The 18,210-nt window shown below is 41.3% G+C and overlaps 1 protein-coding gene across 2 annotated transcripts; it reads right to left on the bottom strand.

The window, feature by feature from the left end:
* Nucleotides 1–4,975: 4,975 nt before the first annotated feature.
* On the bottom strand, nucleotides 4,976–16,255 carry IFIT5 (interferon induced protein with tetratricopeptide repeats 5). 2 transcript variants are annotated; one of them, XM_025466472.3, is made up of 3 exons: nucleotides 16,106–16,239; nucleotides 9,258–9,362; nucleotides 4,976–8,001 (listed from the first exon to the last, which is right to left on the bottom strand). In XM_025466472.3, exons 2-3 carry the CDS (start codon nucleotides 9,263–9,265, stop codon nucleotides 6,558–6,560), a joined length of 1,452 nt encoding a protein of 483 aa, XP_025322257.1. In that variant the 5' UTR covers nucleotides 9,266–9,362; nucleotides 16,106–16,239; the 3' UTR covers nucleotides 4,976–6,557. The 2 variants fall into 2 exon arrangements, with proteins under 2 accessions (XP_025322257.1, XP_025322258.1); XM_025466473.3 differs by lacking the exon at nucleotides 9,258–9,362 and having other exon boundaries at nucleotides 16,106–16,255.
* Between the last annotated feature and the right edge of the window lie 1,955 nt (nucleotides 16,256–18,210).

The raw sequence follows: 18,210 nt of genomic DNA, 5'->3' as shown, positions 1-18,210 counted from the left end.
CCCCTCCGCACGGAGCCTCTTCCTCTGCCCGAGCCCCTCCGAGCTGCTCCCGGGGCCGCGCAGCCCCCTCCGCGGAGCCGCCGCCCGAGCCCCTTCAGCTGCTCCGGGTCCGGCCGGGTCCCGCCGTGCGCGCTGCAGCCCTTAGGGAGCTCGGCGCACTCTCCTGGGCGCGCAGTTGCTGTTACTGTCCCCGGGAGCCCGAGGGCATCCTCGCCCTCCTGGGTCCTGCTCCAACTCCCCGCGAGCCCCTTTCCCCCGGGAAGGTCGGTGCAGCTCCTGCTCCTCCGGGACGGGGCTCTCCTGTCCTGGGGACACTCGCCCCGGCCTCAGCCCGGCTCCTCGCGGGGCCCCTCCCCCTTGGAGGCCTTTGTTCCTTTATTTCTTTTTCCCCGTCTTCCTACCTTGATAGATGCGCGAACTCTTCTCACTGTAGCATTCCAGCTGGTCTCTCTTTAAATCTCAGGCCGAATTCATAGATTTTCAGGATAATTTGAAGGTTTTCTAGGTAGTTTGGTGGAGACAGGTGATTTGGGGACCCTACTCTTCCGCCATCTTGCTCCCTCCCTGTTTTCGTTTTAAATTGACATGTTATGCAGCACTGCCATCTGCTGGAATTAGTGAGATCACCTCCCAAAATTTGGTGACTCCTCCAATTACAGTTCAATTGGACAAGGCCAGCATTAGAAAAAACATGGAAGTTTGTTATTGTTTCCTCCTCCTCCTCCTTCTTTTTTATAAAGATTTTATTTGTTTATTCATGAGAGACACACTGAGAGAGGCAGAGACACGGGCAGAGGGAGAAGCAGGCGCCCTGCAGGGAGCCCGATGTGGGACTCCATCCCAGGACTCTGTGGATCACAACCACTGAACCACCCAGGAGCCCTCTTTATTGTTTCCTTCTTTTCTGGCCCCCAGTTCCTGCTCATTATCCATCCCATGTTTATCCTCTTCCTCTTGCAGTAAAAATATAGGAATAAAGATGCTGTGTTCTATTTTTCAGCATTTTGATTGCCTATGTCAGTTTTCTATGTGGAGTATTAAAGTTAATATGAAGGTTTTGATTGACTTAACTAAAGATAACAGTTGGTAAAATTTAACATAAAATTTTTTTTGAGGGCTCAGTGGTTTAGCGCCTGCCCTCAGCCTAGGGCATGATCCTGGAGAGACAGGATCAAGTCCCACATTGGGATCCCTGCACGGGGCCTGCTTCTCCCTCTGCCTGTGTCTCTGCCTCTCTCCCTCTCTCTCTCTCCCTCTTTCTCTCTGTGTCTCTCATGAATAAATAAATAAAATCTTTAAAAAAAATTTTTTTTTGAGCCTTCTGCCTTCCTTAGGAATCCAGATTGCCATCCCAGATCCCCTTCCCGGTTCCCTACTAATATGTTAACTGATTTGATATGTGAGACACAGACTCTTAACACATATCAGAAGTCAGATTTTGAGAATTGTTGAAACCAAGTGACATAAAGGAGTGTATTCTGTGTCAATTTGGAAACATAAAATAAAACATCATGTTTATTGTACACAAATCATGAGAATCAGGGACTGGATTTCCTTTAAAATGTATAATTCTTATGAAATAAAAGCGGATACTATTTGTGTATAACAGTAATTGCCTTCAAAGGAAAGTGGATGGTGTTAAAAAGGAAAGATCCTTTTGTTGAACTTGATGACTTGGCTATGCGTAAGTGGATCTGTGGCTGATTGTTAGGATGATTTAGAACTGAATTGCTCTTTAAGGAAAATGGAGGAATTGGTTCTAACTTCAGAGGGAGAGTAATAGAGGAAGGAAAGACATAAGGCCCAGAATCATGGGAAAAGGCAGGAGCATCAGGAAATGGTTGAGGGTGTTTCCTTCTTTCCTTCTCTGTCTGCCTCAATCCCTCTCTTTTTTTTTTTTTTTTTAATTTTTATTTGTTTATGATAGTCACAGAGAGAGAGAGGCAGAGACACAAGCAGAGGGAGAAGCAGGCTCCATGCACCGGGAGCCCGACGTGGGACTTGATCCCGGGTCTCCAGGATCGCGCCCTGGGCCAAAGGCAGGCGCCAAACCGCTGCGCCACCCAGGGATCCCCCTCAGATCTGGTTTTAAATCTTAGTCCTACCACTTAGTAGCTATATGATCTTCAAAATGTGACTTAACCTCTCTGAGCCTGTCTCTACTCATTTGCAGTGTTGAGATAGTTAAATAAAGTGACATACTAGAGTGTATAATATAGGGAATGCAAAGCAGTATTTTTACATGGGTCTTTGCCATCATGAAATACATATATATGTATGTATTATATATATAGGCTGATCACATGGGTAATCTGATTTTGTCCTTCAATGTCCAGATCTTTCCATGCCTACCTAATTTTATCCTCTCCCTTTGTCACCTTGAATTTGCACTAGTCCTATTCAAGGCCTGGAGACCTCACAGCAGCTGGTGAATAAGCTGATGATGGCTTTATTGGGAATTGCTCAGCTTTACAGATATAGATAATTTCAGTTGTCATCTTTGGTACTTCAGACACATTCACAGGTCATAATGCTTCTGGTTGTTTTACTTTCTGAAGCTGTCTGAATTACAATTGGTAGTCATCACTACAATGTATGACTACTTCCCTTCTTCTGTCTGCCATACACCATCCCCTTACGAGTCTGCCCTCTATGATGCTAAAGTGGAAAACAGATCTGAAGGAATAAAGAGGAGTAAGAGAACCAGATTAAGAAGACACAGCACCTGAAAGCTCAAGAAAGTTTACCAGGGGCTTCAATGTTAAGAAGGACTCCAGCTCTTTTTTGAAGTATTTTACTTGCTATAGGGAACTGTATGGAGTAGGGGAAGAAGGTATTAATTTGAATCTATATACCCTTGGTGTTTGGGCTGTCAGTATCCAATACCAATTTTCTTGAAAATTTCACCCCTGCACCTTGTAATCCATATGCTTCCAGGGAAGTCCATTTTCTTCCTATTCCTCACTTTCAGGGGCAGCTATGTGCCTCAGGCCTAACTAAAGAGCATGAGAACTTACTCTCTGGCCATGATGACTGATTTGAGAATGGCATGTACTCTACGACAGTCCTATCAGACAGCAAACTTGGACTTCTTAGGTCCCTGGGCGAGCAGACACATGCTTTTCTACTGTATTGTGACAGAGTACATGTGGCAGCCATACATGTGGCGTATCACAAAGATGGAGCTTTCTTAGAATAGTCCAATTTGATCACAGCTGAGTAGAGTGATTATGTCTTGGTCACACTGCTTAAACAAGATTATTAGGTCTTGCTTGAAAAATATTTATTTGTTACTATTATATTTATTTATTTGTTACTATTTGTTGTTACTATTATAAATATTTGTTACTATTATAAAGATAACTTCAGTTTTCCATTATCTGTTATTTGTAGTGATTAGCATTTTATTTATTTTTTGATTTTTATTTATTTATGATAGTCACAGAGAGAGAGAGAGAGAGAGAGGCAGAGACATAGGCAGAGGGAGAAGCAGGCTCCATGCACCGGGAGCTCGATGTGGGACTCGATCCCGGGTCTCCAGGATCGCGCCCTGGGCCAAAGGCAGGCGCCAAACCACTGCGCCTGTGATTAGCATTTTATATACAAACTTTTTCTCAACTTCTTTAAGAGGTATAGGTTATCTGAATTGAGGTGCTGAATGCCACCAAGTGACATAAAACACTTTCAAAAGCCAAATGTTCAGGTACAGGATGTGAAAAACATCCCTTAAAAGGCATGTGTGGAAAAACCAACACATGGGTAGTTACCAAGGAGAGATTTTTATTTTGGCTTAATTGAAGTATACTTCATAGAAAAAAGAAAAGGTCATTCTACCATCTTCCTAAAACCTTACTTTGGGTATTATTAAATTAACCTCTTAGCACAAACCACTAGCAAAGGATAAACATAATTTGGAGAGAACTAAAGTTAATTATGATGGAGATGGGGATAGGTTTAAAGAAAATGGCATATTTAACTTGAATTCTTAGGGGACATAGAGTGATTGTCTTCAAACACTTTTAAGACATGTATAGTAAACATCTGGTTTTTGGCTAGTCAGTATTACTTGATTTACAATAGCCATGATATATAATTTGGTGACTCACTTATCCCTTCAAATTTATCTGAAAGTAGTACTGCCTCTAGACTATTAAATTGCAACAGCCATTACATTCTCATTTTTGCTTAGGTCAGTTTGAGCTGGGTTTTCTGCCATTTGAAACTATGAGTCCTGATATCCTGATATCACATCTATAAAGGATAAGATCTTCGAGGTCCCTAAAGACAGCTCAAAATATTTAAACTTTAGGCTAGAAGTCTTCAGTTAAGTGGAAGGAACAAATTTCTAAGAATAAGGACTATCTGAAGATGAAAATATCACTTATGAAGATAATTCAAGCTCTAAGTTTTGATGGTTAATTGATAAAGGTGAGTGAACTCTGAGGTCTTTTTTTAAATCCAAGACTATGAAATTATCTCTAAGTAGTTTTAAATTTTAGGAAGGCAAGCGTAATTAGTGACAAAATTTAAAGTTATTATAAATATACTAATTTTAGTTCAGTATTTTATAGTTATATTTTTCATATGCTGATTTTATACTTTCTTGGTATTTATGACTTCTTATATATTGGTATAATATCTAGTGAATTTTAAAGTCACTTTATAAACTTTAAAGACTAAATATCTAAATAGAGACTTATAGTTGTATTGTTGTTTTGATATCATAACTGTATTATATTGTGTGTGCCTTCCCTACTTGGGAACATAACATTAATTAGAATATTAATCCCAATGGAGGAAGGTGACTTGCTGCAAAATAAAATATTTGCTACAAAATGTGACAAATGCTTATACTGATCAGTTAGGACTTCAGTCCTGAATTTCTGAAATACTTAAGTATCATTCCTTTCCTCATTCTTCCTTCTTGAATAAACAATGAAATGAGTAAAATAAACAAAAACAGCAGGGACTTAAGTAAAGCAAACTTTTAAAAAATTTAATTTATGAAATACATTGCAGTATCCATGTATGTTTGATTATGCATAGAAAAAATATCTGGAAGGATACAAATTAAATTGTTAACAGGTTACCATGGGGGTGTAGAATTAGGGAAGGGCAAGGAGGTTCCCTTTTGCCTTTAAACTCATATGCATCTGTTATGTTTGAAGTTTTACAATGAGAATTCATTACTTTTATAATAATAATAGAAAAAATTTTTTTAAGTAACAAGAAGTAAAAAAACACACAAACATGTATACAGTAGTTTTAAGAGCTACATTAGAGGTATGGAGAATTAAAGCACATGGCACACATTTCCACTAATACTGTGGTGGTAAATATAATTGTGTAGTCTATAATCAAAGAAACAACATTAGAGAAGCTATTTTTAGCAACATCCCATTTAAAAATGTCCCCTGGAATAAGAGCCCTTAAACAGTGACCCTTCCAAGATGGTATTAATACTGAAAGTAGGGCTTAACTATTCCTGTAGGATCTATCGGAAAACATGTCATTCTGAAAATCTTAGACAAAAGAAAAAGCTTTACAGAAGTAACTCTGGAATACTAAAACAGTTAACCAAAGGCCAGAAATTGGGAGTATGAGAATGATCCAGTCCAGGCCTGAAACCAAACCATGGAAATTTTGGTAATCTAGGATGTAGGTTAGGAACATCTATATTATCCATTTGTTTATCATTTCTCCCAATTTCTCAATTGACCTGCTTTCTATCTCAATGATTTTAACCTAAAAATACTGGAATTTTAATGGGAAGGAATAAAATTAATTTCATCTAGATTAGTTCAATAGGTTCATTCTTCCTGTTTTAAAAGAACCAGAGAAACTTACATGATTTTCCATTATTCTTTTTTTCCCTCACAACTATTTCTAGCTATTTAATGAACATTTTGAGAGATACTTGTGATTTCTCATGGGTCACTTAAATTCTGTATTTGAAGAAATCTTTTTTTTTCTATTCGTTTTTTTCCTCCCTTTTTTGAAGTCACCACAGATGACAAGCTTTTTATTGTTAAGAACTTTTTTCTTTCAACAAAGTGGATTCTTTAGGTTACTATCAGGTTGATGGTTAAATATTCTCATCTAAGTCAGAACATCTATAACTGGAAGGGCCCATGTTTTGCAAGCTACCTAGTTAAGGGCTTAACTAATAGGATTTTGCATTCCTGAAAGATTTTTTTGACCTAGGTGTCAAAGGTTTATGCAGAATTATACTCACTGTGTAATATGGGAAATTTAACAATTTAATAGAAAATTATTATAAATAGTACAGATAAAAGAGTATAAAGTCATAATGGCCATACCATTTTTAAAAGTTACAATAGCTGAAAGGTTTCTGTTTCTTAATGGGTTATATTAATTAAGAAAAAAGAAAACAGCAAAAAATTCATCATTGCATATATATAAAATATTTAGCACGATGCTTGGTATGTAACCATTAAAAAAAAAATGGCTCTGTAATGAACAACGGATTAAAATAAAAAAATATAATGACCCAAAATGGAGAGAAAAACTTAGAACTAATTTCCTAGAGTATGTATTTAAACAGAAAGTCGAAGCTCACAGAGAGCAGTAAGGAATTCTGCATTTTCTGGATCTATCTTTTGGGCCCTCTCATAGTATTCAGCAGCTTGCCTCTTTTCTCCTTCCAGCTTATAAACAAACCCTAGGGCACTTAAACTCTGCACATCTGAAGCATTGTGACCAAGTCTCTTGATAGCCAGTTTCTTCAGAGCACTTGCCAATTTGGTGCGTAGGGATGACCGGTCTTTGACCTTTAAGGCTTCTAAATAATGGTGGATAGCAGTACTTTCTGATTTTCGGTGAAATTCCTGAAAGCGGCCATAGTGATAGTGGATCTGATGTTTGTGATCATCAGTTATGTTCTCCAGACGAAGGGCTTTCTGGAAAACGTCTTCAGCATTGCTATACTGGCCTCCCTCAGCATACATGTTGGCCAGATCCGTGTAGGCAAATGCAAACATAGAGTCTCTTTCCACAGCTGCTCTGAAATGAAATATGGCAGATGTAATCAGCTCATCAACTTTCATTTTATCCTTTCCTTTAGGTCTGTTGCGTGTGGCCTTCTTGATTTGGATCATTTGTGCCCTATAGCAAAGTCCCATCTGGTGATGCAGGAAAGAAGAGGTTGGTGTCACTTCCAAGGCCTTTTTCAAAAGTTCCAGAGCTTTGTCCCAGGAATTTTTTCTCCTATAGAACTTGGCTGCATAACGAAGGACATATGGTTGGGATGATATTTGGTCCAGGATTTCTTCAATATACCTTTCCCCTTCAGCTTCTGCATGTACATCTTGAAGCTTTAGCGCCAGAAAAACCTTAATGTAGGAGTTATCTGGGTTCAGGGTAACAGCTTTCCTCAGAGGGCCCAGGGAAAAGCTCTTTATAGACCCTTCTCTGTCAGAATCATCCAGCCGATACACTGTGATGGCATAGCCGATGTTAAATTCTGGATTGTCGGGTTCCACTTCCAAAGCCTTCTCAAAAGCTGCTTTAGCCTTTTGGTAATACTTTCCTCCAAATTTCAAGAGTGCCCACCCTTTTTCACAGTCAATTTCAGGACGCTCCAACTTATAGTTAGAAGGACTGGACAACTTCTTGCAAACATTCCCTATCTTGTCTATATACTTCTGAGATTCTTTGAGCTGGTCCATGTGATAATATACCCAGGCATAATTTCCCCAAGTGACCAAACTTCGTATTTCCTCTTTGTCTGAGTGTTCTCGCCGGATTATTTCTTCTGCTTGTTCCAGGCACTTTAGAGCATCTTCATTTTGGCCTTTTAGGTGTTTCACATAGGCCAATAGGTTATAAAGAGTGAGTCTGGATTTTGTGGTAAGAAATTCAAGCTGTTGCCCAATTGTATCTTCCACATCAAACAGATCAATGTCTTCCTTAAGTAAATTCCATGTAAAGTGACATTCTAACTCCAACAGAATGGCCTTCAAGGATTCCTTAGGAATTTCACTGTGAAAGACAAAATTCCCTTTAATTTTGAAGAAATGAAGGAAATAATCAATCTTTAAACCTTAAATACGTTTTTTTTTTGTTTTTTTTTTTGCCTAACAACAATTCTACCTTTTATTTGATCTTACAGTTCAAACACTAGTCCCCTGTATCTTTATATAGGCTTCCTTGGTGTAGAATTAAATTCCAGAAATATTCTCATTATGTACTGCAAAAGCAGTTCTGAAGAGATGACAGGGTTTTCTATGTCACAGGAATCTATTTCCTTTTGGCAGTCTTTAGCTCACCAGTGCCTTCAATTTTTACTGAGGGGAATTTTAAATGTTTTATTTACTTAACTTGAAAATTAAGAATAGTAAATATATACAGTCAATACTTAATATAAAAATTCCATTCCTATATTATGAGTATGAAGGGGGAGAAGAAGAGGTGAGAAATAAGAAAAAGAGTACACTAAAGGATAACACATGGTTTAGTTACAGGTAGAGCACTATGTACCGTGAGAAATGGTCCTGAAAGGTGGCCTGGTCGTTAAGACTGTCCAACATTTTAACCCTGATCTGCTTTCTTATTTCACTCAAGAATACAGTATTTGCAAACTAACTGTTTATTACCGTTAGAAATTGCAGATATACTTCCTCTTTGACCTGTTATTGTAGATATACTATACATTTGAATTTATGTTTAAGACCAAACCTCTTGTTTGTTACCTTTAATACTACATTGGGTAACTATTGCAGTGATTCTTCCTGATGATACATAACATGTGGAAGAATTATGTCAGAACTTTCTCAATTCAGTTTTCTGTGCTTTATTTTTATTTGGCTTTTTGAGAGTTTAAAGATGATCAGTCTGCATTTATATAACTTTTATAAGAATTATAATTTATGGTTTAAAATAATAAAACATACTTTTCTCTGCAAAAAAAAAAAAAAAAAAAAAAAAAAGGAGACACAGAAGCCACACCAATGTCATTTTTGCAGAGGAGAAAGAAAGGGAAGGAGAGAGGGATGAAGGAAAAGAAAGGAGGAAAGAGGAGAAGGATACCCCATAGAGAGAAAAAGGACAGAAAAGGATAGTAACTGGTATACTAAGAGATGGGGAGAAGCATAAGTTTGAGATAGGTAAAAGGAGAGTAACAGATTTCCAGAAAGATGGGGGAAAGGCACAAGGAAATTAAGTAAGCTTAATAGATTCGATATAAGTGCCACATCTTTTCAACCTCTGGGGTTGTGGGCAACTATACTTATTATTACCTTAACATTGCTCTTAAAATTCACTTCACAAATATTTGTTGAGCTCCCTTTGTGCAAGGCACAGTATAATCTCTGCAGGGCACAATGGAAACACTACCTCTGAATCTACAAAGGAGGAAGGAGGACAAGGAAATGTTTATTCATTACTGAGGCTCTTTTATGTGCAAGATCTTCTAAATAACCCTGGGTATGTAACTGTGAACAAGACACAGCCTTGCTTATGCAGAGCTTTTAAGTAAACAATTATAATTCAGCATAAAGTTCCATGGAAGTGACCCAGGAAGTGTACATAGTCCAGTGCAGTGGACATCCGTGGTTTTTACCTGGTGAGGATCCTTTCTTTCGGTTTCCATTTCTGGAACATCTTCTCCCTCTACTCTTAGTCTATATAATCTGAAATGGACTGTCTACTGTTTAGTCTGGGAAGGCACATGATATTCTGGCCATTCCCTGGTCCCAGTGATTTATTCAGAGATAGTCCAATTAAAATATATTTTTGTTGAAATGGAACTTTGATGGAACTATCTCTCTTCCTTCCAAAGGCTTCTATTAGCTTGGGTTTGCTGGTGGCCATCTTTCCAAACTTGGGAAGAGTCACCCTGCCTGAGAAAGAATCTAATATAGAGGAAAGCAGAGCTTAGGAAGATAAACTGCTCAAGACAGTGACTAAACAGTCTTGCCTGGATCACCCTGTCCACCCCTGCCCCTTCTATTTACTTAAGGAAATTACCCCCACACACACACCTTAAGCCACTCTAAATTAGGTTTCTACTGTCTGCAACTGACAAAATCCTAATTAACATTCTTGGTTTTATTTATTTGTTTTGCCAATAGCAATAGTATGGCAGTCAAGAAGACGTTCTTAGGAGCACCTGGGTGGCTCAGTCAGTTAAGTGTCTGCTTTTGGCTCAGGTCATGATCCCAGGGTCAGAGAATTGAGCCCTGAGTCTGGGCCCCTGCTCAGTGGGGAGCCTGCTTCTCCCTCTCCCTCTGCCCCTCCATGTTGCCTGTGTTCTCTCTCTTGTGTTCTCTCTCTCAAATAAATAAATACAATATTTTTAAAAAGGCTTTCTCAGTCTACGATTAACCATAATTAAGGAACGTACAGAAAAAAAAATTCCTTAAGGCTTCTCTCAAAGAGGAAAATGCCCTAATTGTGGGATGAACAGTATACAGGGCATGTGTGTATGAATGTGTATTTATTTCCCTTTCTGGTGCATACCAAACACCCCCCCCTTGTATGTAAAATATAAATATATAGTCGTATAAATGTTTATAGAACTATGTAACAGTGCCATCAAAATATTCATTGAGGGGAACCCTGGGTGGCACAGCGGTTTAGCGCCTGCCTTTGGCCCAGGGCGCGATCCTGGAGACCCGAGATCGAATCCCACGTTGGGCTCCCGGTGCATGGAGCCTGCTTCTCCCACTGCCTGTGTCTCTGCCTCTCTCTCTCTCTCTGTGTGACTATCATAAATAAATAAATAAAAATTAAAAAAAAACCAAAATATTCATTGAGCACCTCATGTAATATATGCCATGGCATATGCTAGGTAATTCTATAGTTGTAGTGGACAAGTTAGAAAATGGCTCTTTCTTCATGGCAATTCCATTCTGGGCGAGGAAAGAACTAAAGGAGTTGAGGCAAAACAAATATGTAGACAAATCAATATGAAAAGAAATGGGCAACATAATGCCAGATAGTAGTAAATGTTAAGAAGGAAAAAAAAAATCAGAATAACAGGATTAAGGGTAGTGGCGGTTATGGGAGGGGGAGGGGTATGTTAGTTATAATTATGAAGGATCAACTTTTGTAGAAAGGGACAATTTGAAGTAAGAGCTCAACAATGAAATGGAGGCAATCATAAAAGATCTGAGGGCAGAATGATCTAAGCCACTGCTTCTCAACCAGGGTGCTTTTGCCCCCTAGGGTATATTTGGTATGTCTGGAGATAATTTTGGTTGTCACCACTAGAGGAATGCTATGAGCACCTACTGGGTAAGGGCAGGGATGCTGCTAAATATCCTACAATGCACAGCTCAGTCCCAACAACAAAATGTCAATAATATTGAGACGAGAAACCCTGAGACCAGTGAGTGCAAAGGCCTTGATCTGAGAACAAACAGGAGTGTTCAGGGGACAGAAGGAAGAAAAGTGTGGCTGAAGCATAGTAAAGAGGAATAGCAGAAGATGAGGTGTAGTACTAGGCAGGGACAGATGATGCAAGGTATGGTAGTCCATGATAAGGAACATAAATTTTACCCTAAATTTCGAGATGTCTAAAGCGAAGATGCCAAGTATGAAGTTGGATATTAATGAATAAACGACTGAGGAAACCACTGAAGGAAACTTTTTAAGTAGGAAAATGATAATGTTTGATATAGGTTTTAAAAAGAAATTCCTCTGTCTACTGTGAAGAGAATGGATAATGGAAGGTCAAGGGAGGAGGCAAGGAAACTGATAGGGAAGCTATCTATTCAACCAAGAATTACCGAGACGTACAATGTAGAGGGTACTATTCTAAGTGTAGGGATACACCAATGAACAAAACATAAAAAACACCCTGATTTCATGTAGCTTATATTCTAATAGGGCAGTGGGTGTGTCAAAAAAAGACCAAAAAATAAATAAAAATATATAGTATGTGAGATTGTAATAAAGAGAAAAATAAAGCAGAAGAGAGAAAAAAATGAGAAGTTGGCAGGGGAGTCTGAGAAGTAGTTAAAATTTAAAGAGCATGACCAGAGGACATTTCCCTGAAAGAGACATAAAAGCAGCTGTTGAGGAAATTCAAGGAGAGATGATACAAGTTTACACTATAGTTCTAGTGGAGGGTTAGTCAGGACTGGATTGGTTCTACATGAGACAGAGCTGACAGGTCTTTCTGATGGATTGGGTGTGGAGAGGGCCATAAGAGGGAATACCCCAGGATGATTCCTATGCGTTCGACTTCAGGAAATGAGTAGATAAATCAAGAACACTATTTGGAAATGTTAATTTTGAGATGTCTAAAGCGAAGATGCCAAGTATGAAGTTGGATATTAATGAATAAACAACTGAGGATAAAAAGGAGTGAAGTTGTGATGCCTGGGTGGCTCAGCAGTTGAACTGGCACTGGCGTGATCCCAGGATCCAGGACTGAGTCCTGCATCAGGTTACTTATGGGGAGTCTGTTTCTCCCTCTGCCTATGTCTCTGCCTCTCTGTGTATGTGTCTTTCATGAATAAGTAAATTAAAAACAATTTTTTTTTTTAAAAGGAGTGAAGTTAGAACTAAAGATATAAAATCAGGAGTCACTGACATGCAGATGAGCTTTAAAACCACAAGATCTGGAATTAAATTACATAAGGACTGAGCATAAACCGAGAAGAGGGTTTACAACTAAGCTGTAAAACACTCCCAAGTTAAGCAGACTAGAAGGACCAGGAAAGGAGGCAAAACAAAAACAAAAACAACAACAACAAAAAACACAACAATGAGGGAGCTGGAAAATTAAGAAACCGGGTATCAATGAAAGCCTAAGGAAGAAAATGTTTAAGAGAGATGAATATTCAATGTGTAAAATGATTCTAAGAGACTGAGTAATTGAGGACAGAGATCATTATTTTGTCAGGAGTAAAGCTGAGGAGGACCATGATAGGTGTTTCACTAGAAAGGTAGGGATGAAAACAGTACTGGAGTGGGTTGAGGGGATAATATTTGGTAAAGAAGTGGATATGGGGAATAGAGGCCACTCTTTCAAGAAATTTTACTAAAAGAAAGTAGAGAAATAGAGCTAGAATGTCAATTGGCATCTCAAATAAACATATGCAATCCAGAAATCTGGATTCCTTGAGCCTGTTCTTCCCTTAATCTTTTTTGGCACCTCTTAATTCCACAGGCCAACTAATCCAGGAGTAATCTGATTCCTCTTCTCTCAACCTCTCATCCAATCCAAATGGAAGTCCTGTTAATTCTACCACCCATTTCCCATCCACTTTCCTCCAATTTCTACTGCTGTTTTACTAGTCTAAACCATAATTACTTTTCCTTTGAGCTGGGGTGAAAATCTGGTCTCCCAGCTTTGACTCTTGATCCCTTCGGAGTCCTACTATACTTCTGAAAATGTAAACCAGATGATGTCAGTCTCCTGCTTAAAATCTCCCACTGGCTTCCCAACACCCTTAGATATTAACCTAGCCCTTGCCGTGCCCTACAAGTTCCTAAAGAACTTGGCCTTATCTGTCCAAACTTTGCTCCTTCTACTCTTCTCATTCACTGTGTTTTGGACATACTGACTTTCCTTTCTCAAACATATCAAGTTCAAGGACTTTTCTACCTGTTGTTTTTACTCGTGGAATATTCTGCTTCTAAATCTTTGCATGACTGGTTCTTTCCTGTAACTCAGGTCCAATATTCTCTACCCAGGCTACTCATAGCAGAAATATTTAAAATAGACCCTTCCATTCGAGGTCACTCTCTTAGCCCATTAATTATTTTATTTTCCTTGTAGCTCTTAACACTTTCTGAATTGTTTTAGTCAAATATCTATTGTTTATCTATTTCCCCCATTTAAATGTACGCCCCATAAGAACTGGGACCTTGTTCTTTTTTTTTTTTTTTAAAGATTTATTTATTTATTCATGATAGACACATAGAGAGAGAGGTGGAGACACAGGCAGAGGGAGAAGCAGGCTCCATGCAAGGAGCCCGACGTGGGACTCGATCCCGCAACTCCAGGATCGCGCCCTGGGCCAAAGGCAGGCGCTAAACCACTGAGCCACCGAGGGATCCCCTGGGACCTTGTTCTGATTTTGTATTTTTCACTACTGTGCCCCCAGCACTGTGTTCCTGGAATCTATTATTGAGCTTCTATTAATAGAAGCTCAATAAAAAACATTATTAGAATAATAGTTAATAGAAGCTCAATAAATAAACATTTGTTGAATGAATACAATCATATACTGGCAGTTTCTGGTATGTCCTAACCCAGGCTTAGCATAAAAAGTACTGGATTCCAGATTAGGGGATTCTTACTAGTTGTTTACCTCCTGCTAATGCCTCCCAACTCTCTCCCATTTCAGTCTTCCCTATCCCACTTGTCTTTATATCTTGGCATACTCTGTGCCTTCATATTTGGACTTTTTTTTTTAAATGTATTTATGATAGTCACAGAGAGAGAGAGAGAGAGAGGCAGAGACACAGGCAGAGGGAGAAGCAGGCTCCATGCACCGGGAGCCCGACGTGGGATTTAGTCCCGGGTCTCCAGGATCGCGCCCTGGGCCAAAGGCAGGTGCCAAACTGCTGCGCCACCCAGGGATCCCAATGTTTGGATTTTGAAAATACGTTTTGGACTGTTTCCCATGGTCCTGACCGGGAAATCTGGTATGACTGTCCCTTTCTCTGGTATAACTGCACCAAACTCATGGGCAAGCCTGTCCAGATCCATGGCAAATGGGCTTATCAGACATCTGCCCATTCAAAGAGTAAAATGAACATCTACTTCTGTTGTGAACTTTGATACCAGCCCAGCTCGAGGATGATGATGAGGGCTGCCTTAAATAATATGAATGTGGTTGTGAGATCTCAAGGGGATACTGTGCCTTACCCAGGTTCTGTGGAATTTATGCACAACTGGATGCTGTGAGAAGTTTTACCTTTTAAACTTTGCTTAATTTTTAAACTCTGTCTCTGGGAAGCTGGCAGAGAGAAGCTACTGTATCTGAAGAGGCAATATTTATCTTTAGAAAATGTTGGCATTTTTGCCAGGAAGGAGCAGTCTTTCGCAGTTCTTGGGAGGCAGTTAGCTCCCCAAGTTGGGTCCACTCCCTTCCAGCCTATCTGCATACACATACAGTGCACCTACCCTTTCCTCCTCCTTTCTTCGGGCACATTTTTTCAGGCCCTTCCTACAAATGTTAGAGGTGAAGCCCGGATTACGTTTCTTTTTCACTTAAAATAATAATAAACAACATTTGCAAATATTAAGCACTAAGCAATCAACTAAGCACAGCCCTAAGGCTTGGAGGTCATTAATTTGTACAGATGAGCAACCGACTCAGAGTTGAAGCAACTTTGCTTTGGACCACCCGACTCCTAGGTGTTCGGAACAGGGTTCAGAAGCAAGAGCTGCCTGCTTCAGGAGCCCAGGCCTTACCCTCTAACTGCGGACGGTTCACCCAGCAGCAAAGGGCGGGTGCCAGTCTCTGGGGACACAAAGCGGGTGAGAAAAAGGCCCCCCTCACGCGAGGCAGTAAAGGGGACCCCCTAAAGTAGCGGATTGGGCGGAATAAGCAGAATCTCGCTCACAGCGAGGGAAGAACTCAGACCCAGACATCAGAAAGGCAAAATGGCAGTAGCCGGCCGAGGTGACAACTGCAGGGCTGCGGCCGAACCGTGTCGGCCCACGTCGGGGGGACGGCAGCTGCGGTCCCGGGAAGGGGGGAAGGCGACGCGCCCCGGAAAGCCCGCGCCACGTAGAGGCCGCCCGGAAAGGCCCCGGGGCCGCGGCCAACCAAGCACGGTCGCCGCCTCCCCGAAGAGCGGCGGGGGGCGGGCTCCCGGGGCGCGTCGCCGGCTCCCCCACCCCGTCCGCCCGGCCCGGCAGTGCCGACCGCCGGCCGCCGCCGCCCGGAAGGCGTGGGGCTTGGGGAAGCGCGCGCTCCGCCACCGCGACCGCCAGGCCCGACCCCAAACGCCGCCACCGGGACGGCGCTCCCGACGCGCGCCCCAACCCGACGCCCCGCTGCGGGGCGCCGGGGGCTCGGCCCCCTGAAGGGCCGCGGCACTGCGCTGGCCACGGCAAGAGGAAAACACGGGCTTGAAACAAAGGCCCACGCGGTCTGGGGGCAGAAGCCGGGAGCCTCACCTCATGGTGGCTGCGCGCTCCGAGCGGTCCCCTCGGGCCTTCTCCTCAGGACTGGGATCCCGGCCTGCGGGGCGGCGCGGCGCGCGCGGGCGGGCGTGTGCGCGTGCGCGTGCGCGACCCGGGCGGGCGGGGCTGCGGCCGAGGTCTGTGGCCGGGCGCTGGCTTTGTTACGCGCGGGACCCGAGCGGGAAGAGGAAACTGGAAAGTGGACCTGATCTCGGACTAGGCGGAGTCCTGCTCCAGGAAACGGAAACTTGTGCTGGAGCGCAGTGGGTCCCGGGCCGCCGGGAAGCCAGGGGCGGGCGGGGGGTGCACGTTACAGAGCTTCGGGCGGTTCGGTGGGGAATTTGCCCTCAGGACTTTGGCCTGGGCTCTCACCCAACCCATTTCTTTCTTTCTTTCTTTCTTTTTGAAAAAGGAGGTTGTTATTTTTGTTGTAAAGGCTGACGTCAAGTGATGCTCTTTTCAGCTTTCTGCATCCTAAGCTGAAACCGAAGTCCTTGCATTTTAAAAGTTGATAGGTGTTGCCAAATAGCTTTGCAAAGAAGTTTATGCATTTCTCCTCCCAATTGTGTGCGACTGCTCGCCTCTGTGCCCTTGCCAACCATACTCACCATAGTAGGATTCTAGCAAACCCTGGATTGGTCTTGGGAATCTAAGCAGAAAATACTGAATACCGATAACCCCAATTTTTGTTCCCCTTGAATTCAATCATTCATTCGTTCGACAAATTATATTGGACAACTGCTAAGAACCAGACCTTGCTCAAGGCACTGTCAATATAGTAATGATGAAACAGAGGACCTACTCTACAGGAGTTATCTTCTAGTATGGGAGATAAAAATAATAACAAATGAAACATTGTATGTCAAATGGTGCTATGGAGAAAAAGCGAAGAGAGGTTTGGAGTCGGGGTATTTCTTGCTAGTATAAATCCGTTGGTAATAGCTGGTTTCACTGAGAAAGTGGCAACTGAACAAAGATCTGAAGTGGGTGAAGGAATGAGCACTGTAGATATGGAGCTAGGGAAGAAAGTTCCAGGCATGGGAAACAGTAAGTGCAAACCCATTAAGGTGGAGCATACTTGCCATGGATGGTATGGTTAGAGTGGGAAGAGCAGGGAAAAAGTCCTAAGAATTGAGATCAGAGAGGTAATGCGGTGGGCCAAACGACTATTGTAATGTCTTTCTATTTTTTTTTTTTTTTAAGATTTTATTTATTTATTCATGAGAGAAACAGAGAGAGAGAGAGAGAGGCAGAGACACAGGCAGAGGGAGAAGGAGGCTCCATGCAGGAAGCCTGACGTGGGCCTCGATCCCAGGTCCTCAGGATCACACCCTGGGCTGAAGGTGGCGCTAAACCGCTGAGCCCCGCCCCCGGGCTGCCCTGTAATGTCTTTCTGAAGCAGGAAGCCATATTTTAGAAAAGGTACTGAATGGTTTATTATGGGTAGAAAAATAAACACAGAGTTTCCTTCTTACTAAGGATTTAGAAAAATTTAATAGCGCTCCAGTAATTGAAAATATTTCCAATGTGTTAATCATGTTTTTTCTTCCTTGTTCCTACTTCTTTCCCTTCCTTTCTCTTAGCTGTATCTGGGCCAAGAGATCACCTTTGCTTATTAAGGTTTAAATGGGTAGCAACTAAACAATCAGAGGTAAACATCAAAGGAAAAAGAGATCTTGGTTATCTACCTATATTGTTAAGAATTCAAAATCAGAAAGACAAAAACCATCCATAAAAAAATTGAAAGAATATACACTTTCAGGATTGAAAGGAAACAAAGACCTGACTGTTGAGTGGGTGTTGAACATGTTAAAATTATTTGATGGAATTTATATATCAATATTTCTTTTCACAGAATGTTGGATTGGATGTGTTTTTTGGAGAATCAGTAGTGCATTGTCTTTTGTATGTATTCTTCTCAAGACATAAAACACAGCAACAAAAGAAATAGGGAAATAGAAAGTGAAACATGGCAACTGATCTAAAATCTACCTGAGAAACTGAAATAGATGAAGGCAGGGTTTCCCGACCTTGGCAACTGTTGACATTTGGGCTGCATAATTCTATGCTGTAGAAAACTGTCTAGTGATCTTTAAGAA

The sequence above is a fragment of the Canis lupus genome, chromosome 28, assembly GCF_003254725.2.
Source record: "Canis lupus dingo isolate Sandy chromosome 28, ASM325472v2, whole genome shotgun sequence".
NCBI classification, from domain to species: Eukaryota; Metazoa; Chordata; class Mammalia; order Carnivora; family Canidae; genus Canis; species Canis lupus.
Note: the sequence above shows the minus strand (reverse complement) of the source record. Positions and strands in the feature narration are given on the sequence as shown.